The sequence below is a fragment of the Camarhynchus parvulus genome, chromosome 4 (assembly GCF_901933205.1).
Source record: "Camarhynchus parvulus chromosome 4, STF_HiC, whole genome shotgun sequence".
NCBI classification, from domain to species: Eukaryota; Metazoa; Chordata; class Aves; order Passeriformes; family Thraupidae; genus Camarhynchus; species Camarhynchus parvulus.
In genome coordinates, this window is record NC_044574.1 from 52,906,944 (window position 1) to 52,933,907 (window position 26,964).

The 26,964-nt window shown below is 37.2% G+C and overlaps 1 protein-coding gene across 2 annotated transcripts in view; it reads right to left on the minus strand.

Moving 5' to 3' along the window:
* Positions 1-26,964, minus strand: part of CCSER1 (coiled-coil serine rich protein 1) — a 608,728-nt gene that overhangs the window by 347,530 nt on the left and 234,234 nt on the right. For both annotated transcript variants that reach the window (XM_030947275.1, XM_030947274.1), the window contains exon 6: positions 16,240-16,450. In XM_030947275.1, coding sequence (XP_030803135.1) covers positions 16,240-16,450 — 211 coding nt within the window. The remainder of the gene's footprint in view (positions 1-16,239; positions 16,451-26,964) is intronic.

Genomic DNA, 26,964 nt, shown 5'->3' on the forward strand with positions numbered 1-26,964 from the left:
GCATTTAACAGTGGTCACAGCTTAACAGCTAAGGATGTAAAACTACCTACTTGAAAATGCCTCTTGGAATTTCTACACACAATTTTTTCATCTTCCACACAAACACATTAAAAATAAATAAATAAAATCTATTCCCACCTAGAAATAGTTCAGAGGTAATCTCAGGTGTCCTGAGGAGTCTTTTCTCTGCATGCTATCAATATTAAATCCTTCCTTCCAAAGCTGTTTGCCCTTTCTTCCCAGGACTATTGCTTCTGATTATCTGATTAGGCCACCTTATTTATTAAAAAACCCCAAAACCCTACCAGCACACAAAGACAAATAGCAACTGCAGATATTTCAGGTGGTACTACAATTCTTGAAGACTGAGCCTAAGGGTATGATTTCATGTGAAACTATATATTGATTCAGAAGATATTCACAAGCTTTTATCCTGCTTTTACTGGAACTTAAGATGACCTTGTTTCTACTTCCAAAAGCCTGTATATATAAAAAAAAAATACCAATGCATGCACTTCAAAATCACTTACGTTACATTTCTGAAAGCCATCAACACTAAATTTGTATAATAAAAATATGTAAACATTTCAGCATCAGGGCTTGCAAAATATAAATATCATAAATATTGCACAGGACTTGGCATTATTAGGAATACAAGGATGTGTGTGCCCTAAACAGAGAACTGTATGACCTTCGTGATTCCTTATTTGTCCTTTAACAAATGATGGTGAAAACACAACAAAGCCAACGTATAGGATTCTATGGAAAATGCTAAGTTTTTAATAGGTATTTCAGGTCCTACAAAATTCTATAGTAAGTGTACAGTAATCTATTCATTTTCAGAGGATAGATAAAAAACCCCTTAACAAACACTTATCTTTCCACATCAAACCCTGTAAAATTTATTTAAAAGGAGCTGGAAAGACTTCTCAATTGGCACCTATTGAGCTGACCTTTTATATATCAGATAGCCACTGAAAGATGGATATTACAAAAAGTGATATGAATGTACAGAGCAAGAGGCCAGTGACAAAGAGCAGCAGAGATTTGCTATTAATTAATCAATTTCTGGATGGAGTAAGAAACTAGGAAAATACTGGTAACTTGCAACATTCACAGTACAATTAAAAAGCTTAAAACCTAAGTGGCAAATGCAGATCAAGAACAGCATCATCCCTGTTCTCCAAAAGTAGGCGTGAAGAGCCTTTTGTCCAACTCCTATCTGGAATTCAATAGTGCACTGGAGGTACAGGTGAAAAAACCATGAACACACCTTTCCAAACACCTAACTTCAGAAACTGATTTGGCTTAAAAAAACTGTTAAGGTTACATTAAACCATGACAATCTTTATTCTAGTTACAGGTAAAGACATTTTGTAAACAGAATTAGCCTGCACCAACCTACACTGTAACTCTTCGGTGCGTAATCAATCAAATGACAATAACAACAACAAAGCCTTTTAATTTCCACAGCCAAGGATCTTTTCCCTGCCTAGTCAAAGACAAAACAACTGCAGTAGGCAGACATTAAAATAAAACTGATGACTGCACAATTCCCCATTAGCATGCAGAGGAACAGAGTTATAAACCTAGCACCAACCAGGATACACTTGTGCTGCACAGAGGCAAAGAAGCTTCTTGGTGCCCACAAAAGGCCTTGTATGTGAAAATGCCATAAAGCTGTTGAGATCCCTGGCTCTCAGAAATTTAAAGAAATTTAAACTAGGTCTTCAGTGGTTGATTGGTTTTTTGCTTTTTTTTTTTCCTTTTCACCCTCTAGCTGAAGAACCTTTTCCTAATATCCAAACTGAACTACCCATGTCACCGCTTCATGTTGCTCCCCTGGGTCTTGAGAGTGAAGAGATCGGTACCTGTCCCTCTGCTCTGCCTCATGAGGAAGCTGTACACCATTGTGAGATCCTCCCCCTCACACTCATCTTCTCCACGCTGAGCAAACTAAGTGGCCTCAGCCTCTCCTCATAGGGCTTCCCCTCTAGACCCTAAAGGTACCTGTAAAATCATACACTGTCATAATTTTCTTTATTCTACTGCAACAGAAGTATCACAATCACCAGTGCAAGTCCACAGTAACATTCATTGTTACTGAAATCTAACTATATGCTTAAAAAAATTAGTTTCTGCATAGACAGAGTCTGTGTAGGAAAAAGCCACTCTTTCCAGAAGATAGTTTTGGTGCCTGCATTTGGCTTTACACACAGAAGCAGAAATGGGAGGTTTTGTCCCTTTAAGTGCCCAATGTGGGCAACACCCCAACTATTTCATGTCAGCTTGGATGGCTGGGCCTTTCTAGATGGTCAGTGCATGAGGAGTGCCTGTGTAGAGTTCTTTTCAATTCCCGCTGCCAGACTGACGTCATGCATTTTGTGAAGGGCAATTTTTTTGCATCATGATGCAACTGAGCTGCTGTTCACTGGAGTCATGTGGAAAACTGGAATTCAGGCAACCATGGCAAAAACTGTGCTAGTGATTATCTGATTACTTCTGCTGCAAGACCACGACTTCAGGGAGGATCAGCACTTAAAACTGAAAAAAATGGCAGATTTTAGATTTGTTGCTTTCAGTCAAAATTAAAATTGTTGAAATGAGTCCACATAAAAATCTGAAAAATACAGAAACTACAGTTTGTGATTAGGTTTACTCTAAAAAAAAGAGCTCTTTTTAAATTAATGTTCTTATTTTAATTTCAGCTGTAGTTTACCAATCATGGTATAAAACTGAACAGTGCTTTGGTACAAGCCTCCTCTCTGCTGGTATCAAGGGTACAATATATCTTCTCTAACTGCCAGTATTACAAGCTACCACTGCTTTTTGCTGGGCAGAAACCTCTCTAAATAAAGCTTTGCCTTAAGCTTTAATGTAGGAACACAGAAGTCTCACAATCTCACTACCAGCCCTCTTCTAAGTCAGAATAAATGCTGTACACGATGCAATTATAAACACCTTTTTTCTCTCTCTCTCTTTTCACTCTGTCAGGTTTTTTTTTTTCCTTCAAAAGAAGTTGAGTGAACTTCTTACCATAGTGGTGATGAGCAAGAAAGCCCTGGAAAATGTTATGGGCCAAAGCCACGAGGATTTCATCAGACAGTACATCAATATTTTATGCTACTGCTCCAAAAGCTGTCTGGAATAATGGCTACCCCCAAACCTTAGTCCTCTTGCTTTCCCTTGTGGTTGGAGCTCATAATCTTGCAACAGCAAACTGTATTAACCGCCCAGTTCCACCAAAAAACAATGGGAAAAAAAACCAGAACAAAGCAACAAGAACAACAAAAAGCAACAACAACAAAACAAAAATAAAAAACAAAACACAAAAAACAAACAAACAACTGACTAGCTTAAGAAAGCTAAAGAGCTCAGCTGCTTGATCTTACTTCTGGAGTTGATGTATACACTTGCTAAAGCATACACACATAAACCACCGAAGAGACAGATGACAAGAAGATCCAGAAACAAATTAAGCATATTTGCCCTTAGAAACAAGGGAGAAAGTGTTAATCTCAGTGAAATAGGATTCTTGCAGTACTGGCAAAGTTACTGTCAGGATAAATTACTTGCTTCAGCAAATAGCAAATACAGAAGCAGGCCTGCCAGGGTGCCAGACTAGCTCAAACAACCACCCCCTATCCAGCAAAGCATTTCTACATTTAGTTCCTATCTCATCACTTTTCTCCTGCTCCTATTTTTGCATCTGTGCTTTCCTCCCTCTCCCTTTTGCAGCTATATTCCAGATAATGGCAGGAATTTGCAAATTAACTCTAAAACCAAGATGGAATAAATGAAGGGGTTTTTTGGGGGTGTAACTTGAACAGGGAATCCTTTCTGAATGACACACAGGAGCAAAGATATCACTGCTGGTATTGCATTTCCCCCAAAGATCTGAATGAAACAGTAGTTTAAAGATATGTAAATTTTTATTATTCTGACACATTGAAACAGTTCCATAAGAACAAGTATTTTCAGTTCCCAGCATGTCCAAAAAGGTTAATTCCTATCTGTATTCCATAAAAAATGGAATGAAGTTCTGAATTGCAACCATGGCACAGACAAAACTAAATGAAATCTTAATAAAAATATTAGCAAAAGAATAATGTGGTCTTGAAGACTCACCATATATCTATCTATACAATAATTCTACCACATGAATAAAAAGTAAGCACTGGCTTTGAAATTATCACCACACTAGATCTTCTCCCAACTCTGACAGAAACATATTACATAAGACACCGTATCAAACTAATAAATCTCAATTTTTTTAAAGCAGGCTCTGCAAGACCATATTGCATTTCATTTATCTGTCCACAGTTCTGAAAATCACTTATAAACAGTACCCATTATACACTGTGGACAACACAGCACTATGCAATGACAATATTATAGGACCAAAGTTCATACAAAACTAGCTTTTTTCTATGATTTAAATATTGTAAAGATATTTACAAATGCTTATCTAAGATCCTCTGCAGCATTCAGCTACAGTGCTGGGGGAAGGAAATATAGGGGAAGGAAACGGAATAATATCAAAATAATGAGAAGAATATTCTGTACTAATTCTAATAGTAGTATTCTATTTTATACTAATTCTTACTAATCCTGGCCAATTAAGCTGCACATAATCCATGTGCTGAAGTGACCAGAATGTGAGAAAATAATTTATCAAAATAATACTATGTAATTATATTTTTTGTAAAATCTGGGATATAAATAGTAAAAAACTGTATTTTGAGACAGTGAATCATCCTAATAAATTGCTCAAGAAGCTGGAAAAAGATGCCATAAACACAAGATAATAAGAAAAATGCTTTAGTTGTGAAAAAAAATCAATTATATGAATAAACAAACCAAGAGCCACATATTGTATTATATCAGCAAACTACAGCATATGTTAAAATATGGCCTACAACATATACTAATGAAGCTTGCATTGTCAAAACATAATGGCATCATAATAAAGACAGACACAACTTAGAAAGAGCTTCATCACAGAAGTCAAAGAAATACAGTAGAAATTCATATTCATTAGAAAAATTAGTTGTGAAGAAACATAGTTTTGAAAAAAAATTGTGAAGAACAATGCAATGACAGAAAGAAGTAGGTTATGAAAGCTCAGCCTAAGAAACATTTTTTAAAAAATACTTTCTTGTGGAAATCATAGAACACATTTTTGGTATGGGTTCACTTTCTAGCAGAAAATTCAATGAAACCATCAGTGTCACCAGCAAGAGACAGTGGCACATTTTAGGTATATCTGTGAGAACTGTGGAGTTATGTATGTATTAAAAAAACACATGTATCTTCTTAAGTTATTTATTGTAAAAATGTATAATTACTATACAGCTATACACTCATATTTTACCCACAGACACACACACAACTCCAATGAAAAAGGGTAGTCAGGCCCACCAGAATGTGGATTATAATGACAACCACGTGCAAACAGAACCTGTGAGTGTGAATCCATTCTGATGTCATTGTCATACTCACTCAGGGAGTTCAGAGCTCAGTAATATCGAGGCAGAGCTCCACACTGCCTCAATGAACTTTGAAAGAGAGCTTTGCTGAAATAAAAAACTAGACAGCAAAACTTATACTAGTTGACTAGTTGTACAAAAATCAGTATGATCCAGCAGTATTTTTACCATTTTTACCAGTTATCTAAAACTCTATCTTGAATGTTCAGTTTGACTACTTCAAAAAGACTAATGTCTGTTTCAATATAAAAGCAATCTACACAAAAGGAATACGAAGTTCTTCCTTCTGATGGGGCAAATCAGGAAAGGTCCTGCTCAAAGGATTTGCTCACTTGTTAAGTGATGATTTTAGCTATAAAACATTCTGACCCACTACACTGTCTCTCTCTACATGCACTCTGCCAGTCTTAATTTTGAAAGCAATTTTTGTTCCACAGCACGGTGCATGAGGGTAGGAGCACAAGTTTAAGATGCCAACTGATCCAAAGCTGCATCACAAAGCATAAAGGTGGAAAACCAAAAGGGGTCAGGGACTGGTGAGAAAAATGTTCATTTTCATAGCAAAAGGACTGACCCAAATACTGCCTCCTTTCTCTATGCTACTACCAGAAGTTTATGAGCAGCAGAGGTCTTACACAGATGAGCAAGGCTGCCATGGCTGTACTGAAGATTTAAGAACTTACTTCACCACTGATCTAATTTTATACCATAGTTTAAATGAAACGTGAAGAATAATGTTTAGAAGAGATTCTTGCATAGGGTGGCAAGTAATGGAAACTGCTCCTCTATTTCCACAGTGGCAGCTTGTAGCTGTGACCAGAGATTTGTTTTCTTCACATAATAAAATAAAAAATTTTAAAACAAAACCAAACCCTCCCAAAATCCCACCATACTGATTTGCCCGGAAGGGACTGGAAAAATAGTGCCACATAAGAGAAATAAAATTCCTAGGGTATAAGTGATCCTTGGCTAGTCATTCATTCTATTTATCCTGCTTAAAAGAGGTGTAAAGATACAGTTTGACAGCTTTCTTGGCTGCTTTATGACATGTTGAATTTCTGCTGGGGCAACATCAGTTATCTCTGAACACATATTTGTTCCTATTCTGATTATCTTCACAGAGATTTGACACAAGAGCTGTTGATTAAAAGAACAATCTTCCTCTTCAGCTTGCAAATGAGGATATTACTTTTACCCGACAACTTTTCGGTACTTTTTGTTAAATCCAGGAGGGAAAACAGAGGCGAGTTTTCAATTCAGATTTAAAAAACAATTCCTAGGCATGAGCAACTTTGCATGTTACATCCATGAGCTCTTCATCACATGGATGATTATTGTCTCTGTAAAGGGAACTCACCATGAACACAAACATGTAAGGAGAAAGAAAGATGAAAGGAGCAGCATTCTGACAAGGCACAAAGTCCCAGCTGGATTAAATGCACTGTGCTATTTCCCACCCAGCTGAGGCTCTGACCAGAGGCAGAAAACTACTGTATTTGCAATATTAAGGTACATAATGGAGTGAAATACAGACTACTGGACATACGCAGTATTTCTTTAGATACACCAAATGCTCGTGAAAAACATATGTGCCTACGAAGTGGCTCTGGACAATTACATAACCAGACGTGTCCCTGATGTTCAATTTCTAAATACTTTTCCAAAAAAAAAAAAACAACTTTCTTTTTCTCTGTCCCTGGCATTCATCACATAAGCCTTGAACCAAACCATCTTCATGAATTCAAGTGGAACCAGACTGCACAAAATCAGCATTATTATTTTCTGTCAAAACCATAAAATCCTAACAGTCCAACTGCCCTGCAGTGAGCAGAGATGACATCTATTAGATCAGGGTGCTCAGTTGTAAGCATGCTGTATCAGCATTTCTCATACATTTCTTTCTCCCACGAGAAAAATGATCAGCACTGTTCTGATAACTCTAATAGAATGCAGTGTGCAGAGAAAACATTAAACAAATTTGCAGTACAGAGCTATGCCAGGATCCAGCTACGCTACAAACTGTGAGAATTTCTCCTGTGACTCCTTTCTCCTATTTCAGAAATTCTGGATGGCCAAGGCATTAGAGACAGTTTAGAAATCAAATTTAAATACTGCATAATCATCCTTATGGTCATATATGAACAGAAATACTGAAATGGGTAATTACATGGACAGCTGGCACTCCACTGCCAGAGTAGACCTACATTTTTATCTGTTACCTTTTACTCTTCTTGAACAGCAATTACAGCAATTGTAATTCTTCTTACAGCAATTTACAGCAACAGTTGCATATTACCAGTTTCACTGCTTTATCTATAGAACCAGTCATTTTTCAGTGCCAGGAAGACTCTGAAACCTATCACGAGGAAGAAAAAACCTTAATACACAGGAGGAATATAATGTACGACTTCAGAAGTTGAGAGACTATTTAGATGAGGACAATTCTTTTTGGTTTCATCCTATTGGACTTGAAGGTAATGGCACCAGCTATAAAACTCATATGAAATGCTCCTGGTAAATTACAAAACTGTTTGATGAGTTGGTATTTTCATAACAATAATAAATTTGCAGGGAAATCAAATAAAACTAAGCTTAGATGCTGTGCACTTATCTTCATCCCACTCCTACTTTCAATCAGTTTTTCCTTAAAAAAACCTGCATAACTGGGTAACTTACTGGGAAATTTGTTAGACCTGGCAGTATTACATATGTATTTATCAGAAATTCTTCCATCTACCTACTGTCATTTAACTCAAATTACTCATAAGCCCTAATAACTTAGTGCAATAATTCCTTCTATAGACTCTTGCAGACATTATGGATTTCTTCCACCACTTGCTCATTATTTTGCAATGCACTTTTTGGTATTTGTAGATTTATCCCAAAATGCAGCTGGTGTGATCAGCTCCATTGGTGGGATTTACCTGACTGACCTGCAGCAACTGATCAAAACCATGGAAGTACTAAACGAGAAAATGGTTTCAGTTTTGCAACAGTTATAATTTTATGGTGCTCAGCCACAGGTTAATCACAGCCAATTGCACAGAACTGCTGATGTAGCAACAATACATATTAATAGGGCTACTATTTTTAATGCCTCTTTCCAAGGTGCTGCTAAGACCTGGCTTGTTGAGGTAGCTGGGGCACAATCTATGCAAATTTGTGCTGACCTGGACCACACTGTCCTGCCATATGAAAATGTTTCACTAAGACAACCACAGGACAAAAAGAAAACTCATCACTTGCTTTCTGAATACATGGAGTAGATACTTCCATCACCACCACCTCTACACGTGGAAGAGAACTTGTTTCATGGTCAGCCTGGTTTCAGTGAGCCTGTAGCACACAGACACATGTAATCTACAAAGATTAAGCCACTAAACCAGTAGCAGAACAAAGAGAACAGAAACAGAGAAATTTTCCATTTTCAGTATTAAAAATTAAGGGTTTTCATTTCAGACTGATAATGTCAAAGTGTGGCTCAAAAAACATCCTGAATGTAGCCTTCAACAGAGCTTCAATGTGAGCATGGGCAATGACAAACTGGTAACTGGGCTGAACCAATTCAGAAGGTCTTTTTATTGAGGATTAGTGTGACTCCACAGAGACTCCTTGCAAGAAGAGGCAGGAAACTCAGGAGGTCTACAAAGACTTCATGAGATTACACTAGGAGAAAATTAGAAGGGACAAAACCCAACTAGAAATTAATTTGGCTACTGCTATACAAAATAACAAAAAAAAGTTTCTATAAATACATAAGCAACAAAAGAAGGGTTAAGGAGACTCCCTATCCTTTACTGGATGCAGGGGGAAACAAAGTAACAAAGGATAAGGAACTTAATGCTGCTTTTGCATCCATCTTTAGTAGTAAGATCAATTGTCCTCAGAGCTGGAAGACAGAGGCAGGGAGCAGAATGAAACCACCATAATCCAAGGGGCAATGGCCAGCAACCTGCTGGTGATATTGGCAGCATTCTCTGTTACTTCTAGTGAGAATAATTCTACAATGCTCAGAAAAGGTCATTTTTACCATGATGATAAGTATAAGAATTTTAGTTTTAACTTAGAGTTCCACTAAACTTGTGTAAGAATCTAGTGCTATTTTCTGTTGGAAATCCGCTGTACCTTTCAGTACTTCATCTTTAAAAACAATCACCAGGTGATCTCCTGCTACACATGCACACATCTATGAGGCTGTTGCCAACTTATTGCAAAAGTTCCATACCTTCTTGGTGATTTCTCATAGGCAGCTCCTCCCAGCACTGACTCCTTCTTCTTCATAGCCCAGCCAACAAACTCCATCTCTCCTCACAGCACAGCCAACTGACTCCAACTCTCTCCTCCCCCAGCTAACCCATTCTTTTGTAGCCACTCCTCTTATTGGACACAGCTGTGGCCTGTTTAGGGCAGGCCTGTTCCTAATCTTCGGTGATTAGTGCAGCTGCAACTCCTCAGGTATGAGACTACCTTCTGCACTAGCTTTATTTTCTTACATTCTATCCTTCCCACCTGGGGCCAGGCAGGATCCACCCAAGGGTACTAAGGGAGCTGGTGGAAGAGCTCACTGAGCCATTTTCAACCATTTACCCTCATCCTGTCTCGCAAGGGAGCTCCCAAATTGATTGAAGGTTAGCAAATGTGATGCCCTTCTACAAGCAGGGCTGGAAGGAGGCTCCCAGAACCTACAGGCCTGTCAGCTTGGTGCCAGATCTCCTTAAGAGCCATCACATGGAATGGACAGACTTGTTCCTGTACCTTAGGAGTGCATAACTAAATAACTGACATTGGGTTTGTTCATTGTTATTAAATACCTTATAATGGATAATCTTAGAATAAAACATCTTCACTGCCAAAGTGAACACCTGATTATATCCACTTGTTCCTAAGATTCTCTACTACTCTGAGATACACTCCTAGAAAAAAAAAATCGCGTGAAGTGGAAGTATGGGGTGTTCTACATGTCTTTGCAACCAGTTGGGCATGGGTATGCCAATGTATATTTTTTTCACTTTTCCAAGTGAAAAAGCCAATTTAACATGATAAATTTGAGTTCTATTACAAAATCTAGTACACTTTCATCAGTATTTATTTAAATTTAAGAGTGTATGTGGTGTCAACATATCATGAAATGAAGGAACTACCAATTTCCAGCACAAATTACTTGATAAAAGGGACTGCATTAGATGCAGACTTGCTGAATAAAGCAGCAATGCTAGAGTGGTTAATTACAAAGTTACTTAAAGGAAGAAGACCTGTAGTATTTTACAGTCTATTCAACTTGCAGTTGGTTCTTAGCATGGCTAACACAGTATTAGCAAATATAATACATTTCATAGAGGACTGAAGGAAATGCTTTAATGTCTCTAAAAACCATAGTTTAAGGCCAATTCCATATTGACCAGAAATTAGCAAACACCAATTAGCTTTCTCTCAGTACTTTCCATCAGTGGATTGCAAGGGCAGTATAAAAGGGGACTCTATAATTATGCTTATTTTACTGATGAGGTGAAAGATGCATGGGGAGAAGTAATGCAGCCAGTGATATCTGACAGACTAATTGCAGCCTGAGTGGCATCACTCTGCCCCACTAATCTCAGGCAACACTAATGGCCTGTCTCACAGCAATTTTGACATAATTTTCCACATTTCTTCTTTTTTTGAGGTTTTTCTTTCCAAGTGTAATCTAAAGACACTGTATCGGACACATTAACTTTTAATGACAGCCACAGGCAGCTGCAATTTCCCTCAGTAAAATAAATGATTAATTAGTAAAACACAGTATGCAATATATGTCCAAAGTGACTTAGTCCTATTGCTAATTGTAGCAATTAGCTAAAACTCCATAGCCTCCATGGTGTTTTGCACAGCTCCAAAGAAAAAACAAAACCCTGGGCTGAATAATTTATATTCCAAATTACACAAACATAAAGACAACATATCTTAGTCTTCTAGATAAGCAACCAGTAAGGTCACTTCTGACAGACCCTTAAAAATACCTAAAAGTAGAATTATGCAGCTGATAAACTATATATTTCATAAAGAATGCATGGAAAATATGACCTTATTTCTACAAGCCTAGAGATTTTCTTTTTAGTATGGCACTCAGTAAAATTAATCTACAAGCTCAACTACTAAAGTTTGAACAAAAGCCCATTATCACTGACTACATGGATTCCTTCCCAATACAACTGATTTTTTCCATTCTGTTTATTTCAGCATAAAGACCTTCTCCTGCTAGGCACAAAGCCAAAGCCATACAAATTTTGCTCATATGTATCTACCTGAAGTGTTCAACCAAAGACTTTTAAAAAAAGGCAAAGTCCTTAAATGTCCCCTTGATTAGCCAGACTTCAACATTGCCTAAGCCATCTACAACTCAAGCCATAAAAACAGTTAACAGATGGAAATAATTTCATTCTCATCTGGAAGAGTACAGGAAAGCCAACATATTGCTTGGTTAAGAGGCGTTATATATTCATTATTGCTGATAGCAATGAGTGAGAAAGAAGCTACAGTCTAGTTTTCAGAAGCTCATTGGCCAAACACAATCAACGATTGCCAGAAATGTTATAAAACATAGAAAGTATAGAACATCAATTGTTCTATACTTTCCCCTCAAAATGGGGGAGAAAAAAATGACAGAGAATAATTGAAGAAACATTCAGAGCAGAGAGGCTTGTCTCAAGTCAGAAGGTAAAGAATCAATTTCTTAGGAGTGGATAAAGCTCCCAATTTCATCCATCCAACTCCTATTTTCTTGTCTTCTCTCTTTCAAATGAGAGGAGTTACTACTGACAAAAAGGTCAGTACTAGAAAAACTTTGAGAAAATAAAAAAATCCAAAACCAAACAGTCAAAATAAGCATCCAAGATATGGAGAGAAAAGGGAAACCACAAAATCATGGACAGGCTGCAGAGCAGCTTGCACTGTCTGCTGTGCTGAAGTGGCTTTTATCAAGCTGCCCATGCTGGGTAATACAGGCAATTCTCTGGTAGTACTTTTTCATTAAATCATGCATCCCACAGGCCTTGGTTACACAATTTATCACAGATCTGTCCATCAGAAATGGAACATCCACGACAAAAAGCTGCAGGCGAGACTGAGAGAGATATTCCGGAGCACTTGAAAAAGCACCAAGTTTCCTCACATGCCAGGGCCCTTCAGACTATCCAGCTTTGTTCAGTGAGGTTTCCCCAAACCCTGGCTAACAATCTGCCTTATGAGCCTTGCATGGCCCAACCCATAAAGAATTACTAGTACACATTTTCAAGGCTTTTTCACTGAAAGTGAAATGGTAATTAATTCTCTTAATTGAACGATCATTCATTAGCCTTTTACTAAATAACATTCTCAATCCTGAAAGTTACTGCCATGTCTTCAATTTCCCTTTTCAAGATAAGACTAATAACAAGCCTGTAAGTCTGCAGCACAGTACAGCATATATTGTGTGCAGTTTTTCCATTTAGATTCCTCAATTACAAGCAACTGCAGCAAAAAAAGCATATTTTACTAGCCAGTATTACATTTTGGCAGATCATAATTAAATTATTCCTTAGAAGCAGTGCTCAGTGCTTAAGAAGAAGGATTACATTGAATAACAGGGCTAATATTTTAACTCAATTAGCATGTTATTTTTCAATAAAGAGGTATACACCACCGTAACTCCTTCTTCTATGGGTAATGTCAGCTATAAAATAGAAACAGTGCAACTTTTTTTTTGTGGTAACCCATATAATTTTCCCCTATGACGTTTGTACGCTTTGTATACTTTTTAAGTGGATGAAAACATGTGACATATTATTATTTTTATAAATATATAATCTTATTTTACACTCTTGCAAGTATAGAATATTTCAATTCTATAAAAGACTGCCAGAGACTATGCTTTTCTACATCTAAAAATGCCTGAGCATTCCACAGTAAGGAAAGAATTTTTCTTTTATGTCTTTTGTTCTGTACTATTCTGAGTTTGATTTATAATATTGGTTGGGGCAGAAGCGATTCTTGGATGAAAAAATTACACCTAGTTGCAATAGAAGTAAGGGATCTTATCCATGGAAACTGTCTGCTAATATGCTCAGATGACTTATTTGTCAGATTCTTCAATACAATATTTCAATTTTATGGGATTATATTTTCCTGTAATTTTTCACTAATAATTTAAAAGTGGCATAAACATATAAATGTCTGAATATCTGAAGATAATCAAGTTGTGTCATTTCAATATAAATTTCTAACATATTTCAGGGTCATGTCCTTGATTGTTCAAAGCAGCTACTCAGGTTCTTTCAAGGTAAATTACAGCACATACAGACATCCAAAAGTAGGATTAGGAAAAGGCCATTTTGATTTCATAGGGCAAGACAAAAAGAAAACTATAGAGACACACTGTACTATCGCCAGTTGGGGAGATTAACATTATATAGTATAAAGGAACAAATAAGTAAAAGACTGAATGATTAGGATGAAAAAAATAAGATCAATGAGTTACATAAGGAGGTATTAGTAAGTGGGCATGAAATTCCAGTGAGTCACATGAAATACCCTATTTTCCTTTTGTGGAGATCACCTGGTGAATGTTTTTAAAGATGAAGTACTGAAAGGTACAGCATATTTCCAAACAGAAAATAACAGTAGATTCTTACACAAGTTTAATGGAACTCTCAAGTTAAAACTAAAATTCTTACACTTATCATCATGGTAAGAATGACCTTTTCCGAGCATTGTAGAATTATTCACACTAAAAGCAACAGAGAATGCTGCCTATATCACCACCTGAATCTTAGAACTGCTATGTCACAGAATTTCATAATTCTTATTTAATTCAAGATAAAATGAAGTTACAAATCCTTTAAATTCACTCTATATTCTCACATTATTTAAAAAAGCAACTAATGGAGAATTAATGATTGCAGTTCTGGATGCAGGAACTCAGAAGTGCATTCAGGATCCATATAGTACAAATCAAGCTCCTAGTGAAACCGGAAAGCCTGGGGCTTGCCAATGAGCAAAAACCATGATGTTTAGGAGGAGTAATTGCAAACTACCAGGGCTAAACCTTTGACAAATCTTTTCAGATAGGACAACAGTTGAATTTAGATACAGATGACCTAGAAGTGAGTTGTAAAACCCCCCCCAATGTATTTTCAGTCTTCATTATATGAAGTTTCAACAGGATAAATTCTGTTCTCATCTTCAGGAAAAAAGTTAAAAATTATGTAGGCACATACTGAACAGTTACCCACAGAAATGATGTGGAGACCCCATTAAGGTACCAAAAGTTTAAGTGCACAAGGATTTGAGCAACCTCTCCTGAGTTGGCCTTGCTTTGAGTAAAGAAGACAGACCTCCAGAGAGCCTTCTGCACATGAATTATTCTGTATTCCTATGAACTACATAAATAGAAAAAACAAACAAAAAACTTTCTTGTAGATCAAAACATAACGCAAATTGCAATTCTCTAACAATGAAGATGAAAGCTCACAGTGTATACCTGAGTAAAGTCTCCACAGCTGGAAAGTATTAAAAAAAAACCCAAATAACTTTATTTCTCTAGAATTCTAAAGACAAACAGAAAAGAAAATCTTCAAAGCAACACCAGCAGTCCATAGGGAAAGCAGGAGAATATATCAGGACAAGACAAGACAGGACTCTTGAAATTGTTCAGAGTGGCCCAGAGAATGGCCTATAAAATCTGATTTCAGCCATCATTTACCAACTCAAGCTGGCTGAGTTAGAGTACTAACTCTAGTACTGTTACTCTAAGAGATGTTTTTTCCCCTCTGCATTTCTCCTCTAAATGAATTCCATGTGACTTCGTAATAGATAACAACTCCAGTAAGAAAACTGAGAAGTTCTAAAGTGCTGAAAGAAAACAATAAAACGTTGACCAGAAGTCTCGGGGTCGGCTGCTTGTTCTCTGCCCCCGAGGTGAGTTGGGTGGTCCAGGGAGCGACCCCAGGCTCTGAAGAATGAGACTGGTCTCTTTGTTGTTTGGTCTTCAGGTTGTTTATTAAGTCTTATCTACAAAATTTTCTCCCTGGCAGACAGAGGTCTGACCAGCAAGGCAGCCACGACGCTCTCCGCCCGCCCCCAAGGCTGCGCCGCCTTTTGTACTACAAATTACGTATATCATATTTACTTTTACCTTCCAATACCTATCACCCATGTTAGACAGTGCACCTATATTCTAAACCAATCCCCAAGTGCTAACATCACAGCAGAAGATGAAGGCCAAGAAGAAGAAGGAGAAAGGCTGGACACACCCAGGTCCCTCCATCTTGCCTCCTGAACCCCCATACCAAAAAACGCAAAATCTTCTTTTCCAGCCCGTGATAATTTCACTATTATTCTACCTAAACTGTTGTGGCTTGCTGATCTTCATATAAGGTTGGTAATTTGCTCCATGGGTCATAATCAAAACCACAGGTGTCTTGGTGTCCTGGACAGCCAGAGGTGTGTCCTGGGTCCCGACAAGAAGCAGTTGGCCTCCCCTGTCCCCTTTCTAGTAAAAGCTCAAAAAAAGCTTTACACTCTGGACACCAAGGTAGTAGGATCATTTAAATTCTGTTCAAGTATAAACTTTCTGACCTTCACCATGTTGAGGCATGACTATTTATAGTTCTGCATCAATTCCATGTATTCAAGACATATTAAAATACATTAAGTCCATAAACTTTACTGACCCTTTTCTGCTGCCTAGTTCATTAATGCTGAAATATATTAATCTAACAAATAAGTGGGTGATTACCTCTTGCAGAACCCTCTTCATTTTCAGAAGCAATGTCTTGACAGCCGTGCAGTCTTGGAGCATCAGTCTGAAGGGCAGAGACTCAATGCCTCCACCTTCTTCCAGCCCAGTGAAAGGCCACTCCACAGATGGGCTGCCAGCCAGCTGGCCGACACGGGGGTACCTGGCTTCTCCTTGCTCCACCTCCTTCGACAGCTTCAAGGATAGATTCCTTGTGAGAGAAAACAGAAAGGTCAACACTAAAATATGAAAAAGAACTAATAATTTGGGGGTGGTAAGTCCTCTGAGCTTAAAGACACACATTTGCTTTTGGAGCCCACTACTATGACCGACATACTTGTAGCCATATGGTGCTAGCAATAAAACACACATTTATAAAAGGACCATATTTTACAGAAATTAAAACCATGTTCTAGCTCACACCCTACAAAAGAAAGTAATTTTCTTAAAACAAAATACCCTATGGGCAAAACTTCTACAGGTCTATTTTATTTCAGTTGAGCTTTACAAAAAAATGAATCTGTCATGCACTTTCAGAAGCTAAATCAAATCACAATCTTCCATGCGCTTTGACTTAGAACTCAGAAGGAAAAGAAAACTGGGGAAAAAAAAATCTCCCCCCAAAAAACCCACCAAAAAAAAAACCCAAAAAAAACCACCAAAACACAGGAAAAAACCACCTCCCCTCTGGGCTGAGCTGGCCCAGTGACGTAAGATGAACCTGCTGTTGTATAAAATGGAATATGGAATTTAATTAATCTGCACTCACTCTAGGTTTAGTTACTACTAAAGCTATATAAGCAGAACATGAAACAAAAAAAAAACCAGTAAGTTGTGGGTGAGAATTCATTAAAGACACAAAGATTTTGATGGACTTTAAAGGTAATGAAAGACCACTATTTTGCTGCTTACACACCATCTTCCTTTAATTTCAGAACAAGTAATCTAATAATTTTTCCCAAGATGAAGAAAGTCATACTAAATTAACTCAGTACAATTAAAGATGCTAGATACAATTAAAGATAAGCAGTGAAGAAAATCACAACTATTATTCATTTAAAATATTGTTCCAATTTTCTGTTCCATTTGAATTCTTATGCAACACAAAACTGATTCTGCCATAGTTTGGAAGGACAAAGGACATTTTCCCCCATAAGATTTTCCTTAGCTTTGGTTTCATAGGATCCACAAACAAAACTATATTAATGCAATTTCTTAAGACAAACAAATCCCACTATCATACTAAAAAAAATGGAAATTAGGATACTATATCTTTTATGGATGGTTCATTTTAATATTTTGAAAGCTATGTAATACACAGTAAAAAAACCATGTTCGATCAAGCAATGTATCACAGAGATCACACACATGGACAGATCCTCATGTTGGCCAATGGAACTAAAACTTCAGGCTCTTCAAGACTCATAAAACAACAAAAATTAGTCTGTTTTAATCTTAAAATTCACTGAAACATCTTTGAGTGGCATATTTTGCATCTTTTAAAATAAAAATATGAGATGGATGGTAAAGTTGCGTTTGATTGAAGGATATTAAACCACTGCTGTTTTATAGCCTTTAAACCAGACCCAGGTATAAATCACACAAAGAAAAAACAACTTATGAAACTGAAGTATCATAACATAGACCACTTTTAAAGATCTATAAAAGAAGACCATTCAAACTATTGGACTCTACACCTGGATAAGATGTATGTATCCAGAAAAGCACATTATTTAAATTAAGATGAAACAACAAGGTTCTCTTTCTTCTCCACCCAGCACCTGCAGACTAGAAGGCAGATTATTCCTTAGAATATTCTGTACAATCACTTCGTAAGTCCCACTGCACTTTCATCTTCCTCATATTCCTCTACAGGCATTCTATGTTGGTCCTATCCTGGCCCTGAGAAAGGATCAATTTAACATGTACTGTCTCCCAGGAGGAGTCTTTTACTGCCTACTATCAGAGAGAAGACCCTGGTATCACCAGGCATGCCCTGCTCTCCTGTGAGGAGAAAATAAGTGGTATTTTTGGAAAACTATCCTCCCTTCTGGAAGAGATACATTGTTTATGTATAAGCTATAGATGTACTGGAAATATAGCAATTCTGAATTTCAAATGAAGACAATATTTTCAGTTACTTCAGTGGGTTTCACGTTGTTATCACAGTGCTCAACACACAAAACTACCATCTTTTCAAACACAGAGTCTTGCACTAAAACATGAAGAGCACTGTAATAACATATTACCAATCACAGTCTTAAGAGTTTAAAATCTGACTCAACTGCTTCTTGAAAATGGTGACTCAGAGTTCAATGGTATACAGACAGCATTCAGATTAAACAGTCCTTCCTGATAGTTCAGAGGTACTTTAACTGATCTGTGACACAAAAACTCCGCACTCTCTGATACAACTCATTCTACTTGCTGCAGAAAAAAATAAGCTCATTTAAGCTTCATTCCAGAAATGGTATTCCATCAAGTTCATTATTAACAGCATCTAGGTGGTCTGTTACATTATTATTACAGCAATCCACTGCAGTTCATCTCAAAGCAGCAACAGACATTTAGAAATGGAAAAAAAACCCAAAAAAACAAAAACAATCCAATTCTTCTGAAATTATAAGTTTCACTTCCTTAGTAAGGCATCTCAGCCTCTGAAGTTGGAGTAGGGCTGGTTTCTTGACTGGTAGTTCAGGAGCTCCTTACAGATGGTCAGACCCTTCCACCTCCCTAATATGCATTCAGTGTAACAAAAACATTTCACATGCAAATACTATCTATGACAAACTTCTTAAGCCCTTGGAAAAAAGCCTCAAAAGGTCTATTTTAATGACCAAAGCAACGTATTTCCTTGAAGTCACAACACTAACTACATAATACTATCAACATACAGTATTTCAGATGGGCAATTTGGCCACTTTTAAATACATGGCTATGGCCTGAGCTCTAAATTCACCTGCCATATGCTCAAGCTAAGTTCCTACTTCAACAAAACCACACCTGAAAATGTTTTGAGCACTGGAAGTCAGTTTCAAAACGCTTCTGAAATGGCTCAACCCAACCCCATTACCACTTTTCCCAATGACTCCCTGGCATAGTTTGGTTGTCACTAGAGGTGAACTGGATGGTTCCACTCCATTCTGGAGAGCATCAATGGTGCAGATGTGCAGTCAAGTACCGTCCCACACAGAGGTCACCTCAAATCCCTGAGCACTGCAAAGGAGCCGTGAATGATAACAGAGAAAAGGACAAAATGCTGGTATAATTACTGCCACCATAAGGTCAGAAAATCCACAGAAACCTTGTTACAAGTCTGTAAATATTAAATACACTGAAAACTTGTGCAACTCAATGGTACTTCGTACTTTGGTCCTGCTGGCTTGTTTCTTATATATCTGGACATATCCACTGAGCACCACAAATCTACTCCCTCATTTCTAATTGATACAAAGAATTAGAAGCTACAATATCCACAGTCAGTAAAATGGTAGTGCCATTAAGGTAGATTTCTATTTCAAAAGCAGTCTTTATTGAATAGTATGCTAGCATTAAAATTATCAATCAGTGGCTTTCAGCATTTAATAGCCTCCATCAATCCAATGTAACCACATGTTAACTGAGTAGGAGACACAGTTGTGCAGACCCTTTGAAAGCTCCTTTTCCCTAGGAAGGTAGAACAAAACCAATTTCCCCTTACTAAAGAATTCTAAGAGTGTTTTATAAAAAAAATAGGAAAAAAGGGAAAGGAGAGAAAAAAAGAAAGGAAAAAAAAAGGGAGGGGGGACCCAAAGACATGGATTTGCAGCTCGAGCTTGTTTAAGTCATTCATCCCTTCTTACTGATCCTCAGATCAATGACTTGAAGAGCTTATGGTAATTTGAACTTCACTTACATAAAGATCCCCAGATTATGTGGACTTTAATCTTCTTAGTTTTCATCAGCAGTGCTCAAGATGTTGCTAAATCAGAATTAGCCTAAACTAATACAATTGGTTCCCCAGAGTCTGCTTCTCTTGATATCAGCTTAACAGAGGAGAACCCATGTAACACTGCTGGCATCAGGAAGGCTCTGAACGCCAAGCAATAGACCCCAGACTCTATGAGAAGAGCTGAACATACTTGATTTCTTCCCTCAGGGCTTATCTTCTAAAGCAGGGTCTTAGAAAAAGCCTTAAATCTCTAATCTGCAGTGTTTAAGTGTGCAGCTGTGTGTGTAAATATTCATAAAGATACCATGTATATACACACATGAATTTTTATAGCTCTCTGTGTGTGTGCGTATACATATATATATGTGTGTGTGTGTGTAGAAGTCATACATATATATAAACACATAAAAATTTGGTCTTGGTAAATTTTTCAAAAAAACAAGTAGTTCTCATTTGTCCATAGCTTGGCCCATCCTTTTACATTAGAAGAAAGACGGTTTTAGTTTCCTACAGAGGTTATGTCCTGAAATCCTATTTCATATTAATCTAGAAAGAAATATGGATTGAAGGCTTTCTCCCATCCAGAATTTTCTTTTTCTTCACTAACAGTAAATAGGTCTTCCTGCTTCAGAGAATTAACTAATTATTAGTTTGATAAATATCCCTCAGCTGGACCATGTAATACATGTAAGAGCAATTGCTTCTGCTTTTTGGATGAAAAGTTGCCTACCTCAAATACCTCCAAAATTCACTTTGAAGCATTCTGTGGCTTTCCTAAAATGAAGTACATTACTTGTGAAAACCTACTATAATCCCACACTGACTCTTAATCTCTGAGCGATCTCCTATTAATATCATCTAAGTCAAGAGACATGTTCTACCCCAAACAGTTCACTACTGAAATACAGGGACATATTTTGGAAAAAAAAACCAAAAAACAAAGGCCCCTTACCACATTTAGCAGAATTAAGGCAAAGACTTTAAAAAGCATGTTCCTAAATATCACAATCAACATATAAAATAATGTCCTGCTACGTGCCTAAATGTTCTCAAGACATAGTCAGGGAGGATAAAAAATTGGCAAGCTCCTCACTCAGTTCTGAAAACAGAGGCTTTGCAATACTAAGATAAAAAGCTAACCAGAACTTAAAACATTCGGCTAATTACCTGTATTAGCATTCTTTGGCATCAAAATTTCTATCTTTCTCTGTCTCACACAATCTCTCAACATTGCTTCTGTTCTAACAGAAAATGCTTCAGAAGTTGTAGGGATAAGATCTCGGAATCTTGTTCATCAGTGTGTCATAAGGTACATGTTGTTTGACATTTTACAGCTTTTAGAGCTGTGGATCCTCCACTGATGCTATGATTTTTCAAGGTCAGCCTTTCAGAGAAATGATGTCCAGTATCTGTCACTATCAAACTCTCCACCCACACACAACTGTGCACACAAACTCTAATGGCCAGTGCTACTCTAAGAGACTGTCAACCTTTTTCATTAAAACTGCTTTTCTTTCCAAGGTTTATATCACAGTCATAAAAGATATACTTTGGCTAAAACATGGTGATCAACAATACAGATCCAATTTTATTTTAAAAACATTTTAAAATAGAATCTTCCAGTTGCTGGTAAAGTACATCTCTTAAGGGCCTGTCAAGCATTTCTTTCCTTTCTCTAAGCTCCACAGGTGTTAAGAGCTCTGTTTTTATCCCCTGAACCAGCACACAAACACTTCAAACTTCAGCCCTTTTCTTCCTCCTGGAACCTATTAGGAAAACTTAAATGTAAAAATATAAAGTAAGATAATGTCATCAATCATCAGCTAATGTTAAAAAAATAGCTATTTGAAAAAGACCAGTGGGCCTTTTTCACTTTCAAATATTAACAGTGCAGTAGTAAGTAAAGCATTAAAGACAAACCAGCAAAAGTAAATGAGGCTGGCTTGGCACTGAGATTTTGGTAGCTTCAGTCTTTTTAAATTCCTCCCCACCTTCTGAAAAAAAACAAGTCAGCAGGAGATCATTCTTGAAACCATTTTACAACTACTAATTAACACTATGTCTCTGTTCAGGATATAAAGAAAAAATAAATTTTGCCTACTCCTGTCCATGGCAGGGGAGTTGAAACTAGATGATCTTTAAACTCTGTTCCAACCCTGTGATTATTTTATTTGGACAAAGGATACATCTCCCTGCAGACATTGCAGTGTTTGTAAAAACTACACACTTCTGACTGGATGCTGCCTGAGTACAGACTAAAGCTGAAGACACTTGGTGGTCTCTCTGAGTCTCACTCCAAATGCATTCCACACAATGGGATCACCTCAGCTGACCTGGGACTAAAACCACAACGTTTTGATCTAATCTATTAACAACAGGCACTGAAACATGTCCAGAAAACTTAATACTATTAGGGGAAATGGGAAAAAACTAGGGGCAAATCTGTTTCGTCACTGTCAGCTTCTAGATCAGAGCAACATTTCTCTTCAGCTTTGTTCGAAATGCTTCAGTCTTTCCATTACAAAATGTGCAGATGCAACATTAAACTTTACAGCTTTTACTAGGTTAAAAAAAACCCTGTAAAATCACAATGGATATTGGATTTGATGACTGCCTTCCAAGAAGCACAAGTAGTACACTCCTTTCATTCAGTTACCAAACTAGGTTTCATTACTTGAAAACAAACTGTCAAATGCTTCCTGCTACAGGTAGTATTTTTTGCTATCAAAATTTTATGAAATCCTGATCAAAATTATGTGCATTTTAAATGAAAGAAGAAAAAGGCAAGCAATTTTCTGTGCTCAATAAGAAGGTACTGAACTGTTAGTACAGGCTTTAGTGGGAAGATTAGTATGCTAACAGGAAAGGTTATATTTGCTTAGTGCTAAGTAGAATTCACAGACATGGGCAAGACAGACAAAGATGGACTTCCAGTGAGACCAGAAAATTAAATAGAAAACTCATATACTTCATGAAGGAGACAAGCCAATCACTTCAAGACCTGTCTGAATTGGTTTTTAAATACCTGGGAAGCACCTAATCATATTATTACTGCCTAACCCAAGATATTATCTTTTGTTGAGCATTAAAAACACTTATGTGGAGCAAGCAAGCAATTCATTATAGCTCGTGTTGGCCAAGAGGTTCATCTGAGATGCATAAGAGATTTAAAAAAGGTCCAATTAATATTTACTAAAATACCTTCAGCATTCTGTCATCTCTCCCTTTATCCCAAACTCTGCCTGTCTTCCCCTCATCAGGCAACTCAGGAAACTCTTCCTGGATTGGATTCACTTATAGAAACATCTAAGTTTCTGACCCTGCCAGGGCATAAAACCAGACACAGACATCTAAATAACCATCCAAAAGGTTATCATGCTACAGCCACATACATTCCTCCATTAGCAAAAATGCCCGTGCCTACAGGATTAGATGGCAGAGACTCAGAGAAAAAAATCTAAGTGGAGCTGAGCAGTTAAGGGATCCCCTGTACAACAATTAGGCAGTTAAAACTGTGTGGGTGTTCAGGAAAGTCTAACTAGTAACCCTAAAATTTAGCACTAACTCTATGTTTGTATATAGTGAAATATAAAGTCAGTAATAGAACGTTATCTCCAAAATACTCAGTAATTACAAACATAGTTTTCTGAGTGATGATACCTTTCAATACTCTTCAATGAAATCAACACAATGGACCTCTATTTTGGTGAATATGTATGATGAAACCAATGTATCCCTTCTCCCTTCCCTCTAGCACTTTTACAGTAAGGAGTAGAAAACTGTTGCATCTAAATTCAGAGGATGCCATCCACCTATGGTATGGAGCAAACTTTATAAATATGTCAGGAGGAAACTTCAACTTTAAAACCCACCCTTTTTCATTATCACATACAACAGCTGGAACCTAATGTTAACATTAAAAGAGCTTTTATGTTAAATCCTCTTTTATGACTAATAACTGAAAGCATGTAATGGATTCAGGAACATAATTTACAAAGAAATCCAGACCATGTATGTAACTACATATCCATTCTTGAAGACATCTTCAAGAATCTTCTACATACAAGCTGTTTTTTCATGGCTATATTGTGCTCTTCTTTAAAGTTTTGGGGAATATTAGGGAAGTGTGAGCCACACAAAAGTAACAAAACAGAAGAATTCTAGCACCAGTGCTAGTTTATTGCTTCAGTGAAAAAACAGATCACACTCCATCATCTTGAAATACAAGAGTCTGAGAGCTGCACAAGCACAAAGATTTCTGAGGAACCACTCACCTTCCAGAGGCTCAAAATCTCTCCTCCTCTCCTGAATACTGCACAGCTCCAGACACCAACTTACAAAAACTGCCCCTAGCACAAACAGAGGCCAATAATTTCAAGAAAAATTCCCAGCTACATATAAGGATGAAAGCCTACTTGGGAGTGTCCTCTCAAGCAACCAGAGGGCTTAAATTAACACAGAATGGTTTCACTTACAAGGCAGGTGTTTGCAATGTCGGCACTTGGAACCTAATTAGTGAAATTAAAGCCTTGCAACAGCACACATTCAATTTTTTAAACAAAGACATCAGAGACCAAACAAAAAGAAAGCAATAAACTAATTAATGTGTAAATTACCCTAATTGCTTTGTTCTCACATGATGTTATCAATCACTAAGTGCCACAGCAGAAACATGTTATTTTATCATCTGGTGAAATTAGCCCACCTACAGGAGATTTCTTTGACTTTGCCAGTATGGTCCTTCAGTGTTTTTATTTTTGATTGTAAATAACTCATTAAAAATAATCAGAATATTTAATTTCATTTGACTAGAGCACTGCAGTAGTGCTTCCATACTGTTCTTTTACAGAAGAAAACATTTCTTGTCCCTTCTCTCCCCCATAATGTGGCCTGCTGTGAAAAAGAAAATCTAATGAATTGTCAAACTGAGGCCAGAGACAAATGAAAAAGACAATGGTTTTTGATTTGGTTGACAAGCTCAAATCTCTGAATCACGCTGAAAATATCTCTAAATATTTATTTGTACACCAGCACAGAGAAGGAAATAATAAAACTTCAATACTAGCTTGGCTCTTCATGCTTGCAATATTTTTGTTCTGATGCAACACTGCTTGACAGGCAAGTGCCTTCACACCGTGTCCCATCAGAAGCTTCATTCTCTCTGCAATGCCTCCTGTCTCTCTTCACTTTGAGGGCATCAGGTCTACTGCCTTTTAACACTGGGTTTGGAGATTGTCATATTAAAATTCAATGCTTATTTCAGCTGCTTACTCTCTGGTTGCTACATTCCCTAGTTTGGGGATTCTGCTTGAAATACCTGAATATATGGGGTTACTGCAGCAGCTTCTAGTTTACAGAGCCAGTTTGCAGTTTAAGACTGAGAGTAACATGAAGAGCAATATTGTGCAAAACAATGCAAGTTTAGAAAAGCTGCATCTCACTGAAAACATGCAACCCATTATTTGGGTTGGATGTCTGATGTCTAAATCCTTTTACACAGCACATTTTCAAATTTTAAGCAGTAAATGACGGTTATATTTAGAATACAATTTCTCTTAATTTAACATTACTGCAATAACTTGTGCCATTAATTTATTAAAGCTTGCAACAAATATGATAATGAAAAAACACACTTGTAAAAGTTGCTGTAAGGAAGTTATTAAAAATTTAGTATGATTATTAATTTATAAAAGAATTTGTAGCATTTCTTCTGTGAAAACATAAATGTACATTACATAATAGCATAATTAATACTTTAAGTTACTGATTTTGGCAGGAGAGCAGCTGTAATAAGTACTGGAGTGTATGTTAAAACTTGCTGCCTGTAGTTCAACTTAGACTGAGATTAAAACTGGACTTGCCAACTCATTTATTTTCAAGGCACCTCACAGTATGACTCCAGCTTTTCGAATAAATTCCATTTTTAAAAATAAAATGCACAAAATGTCAATTTCTGGCCCACACTGTTGCCAGATACAGCATGACATTTTGATCTAAGCTCACCCCATAGATTTTGGACGCAGAAGACAAAGCATTTAAAAGATACACCCGTGCACATAGAGACACTGTACAGTCTGTGAGGTTGAATACTGCTTGACTTATGAGTCTGAACCTTTTGTGGCAAGGCCATTCTCTGCCTGTGCTTTCAGGGACCAGAGATCCATCAGCCACTTGGATTGGCATGCATATTACTGGCCAGGCTGCTGTTGCCTAAATCTGACACAACAAACCTGAGGAACATGCTGGGATGTGAGTGTATTAACAGCAAATATGTTGTAAAACTACACACTGGACATGGACAGACAAGAAGAGCCACAACCCATGGTCAAGTGGCAAAGGAAGGATGAACAAGAAAGTTGCCTGCTATGACCTGAATATAATTTTTTCTTTGTTTATTTGACTTGAGTCACTTTTTCTTTCTTTGTGGGTGGTGGTTTTGTTTTTGTTTTTTTTTTTTTTTTTTTCATTTTGGTCTTGCTGGTTTGTTGGGGTTTTTTTTGGTTTGGTTTTTTTTTTTTTTTTTAAGGGAAAAAACACATCAGCTTTGAACACACAGTGAAACATTTTGAGGACAACTGTCGAATCACAGATAGATCTGGGCTATAAGGAATGACTAGAAGTCATCTACTCCAATCCCCCTGCAATGTACAGGAATATCTTCAACTAGATCAGGTTGCTCAGAACCTCACCCAGCCTGACCTTGAATGTTTCCATTCAAGAGACGGGACATCCACCACCTCCCACCTCTCTAGGCAGCTGTTCCAGCGCCTCACCACCCTTATTCTAGAACACTT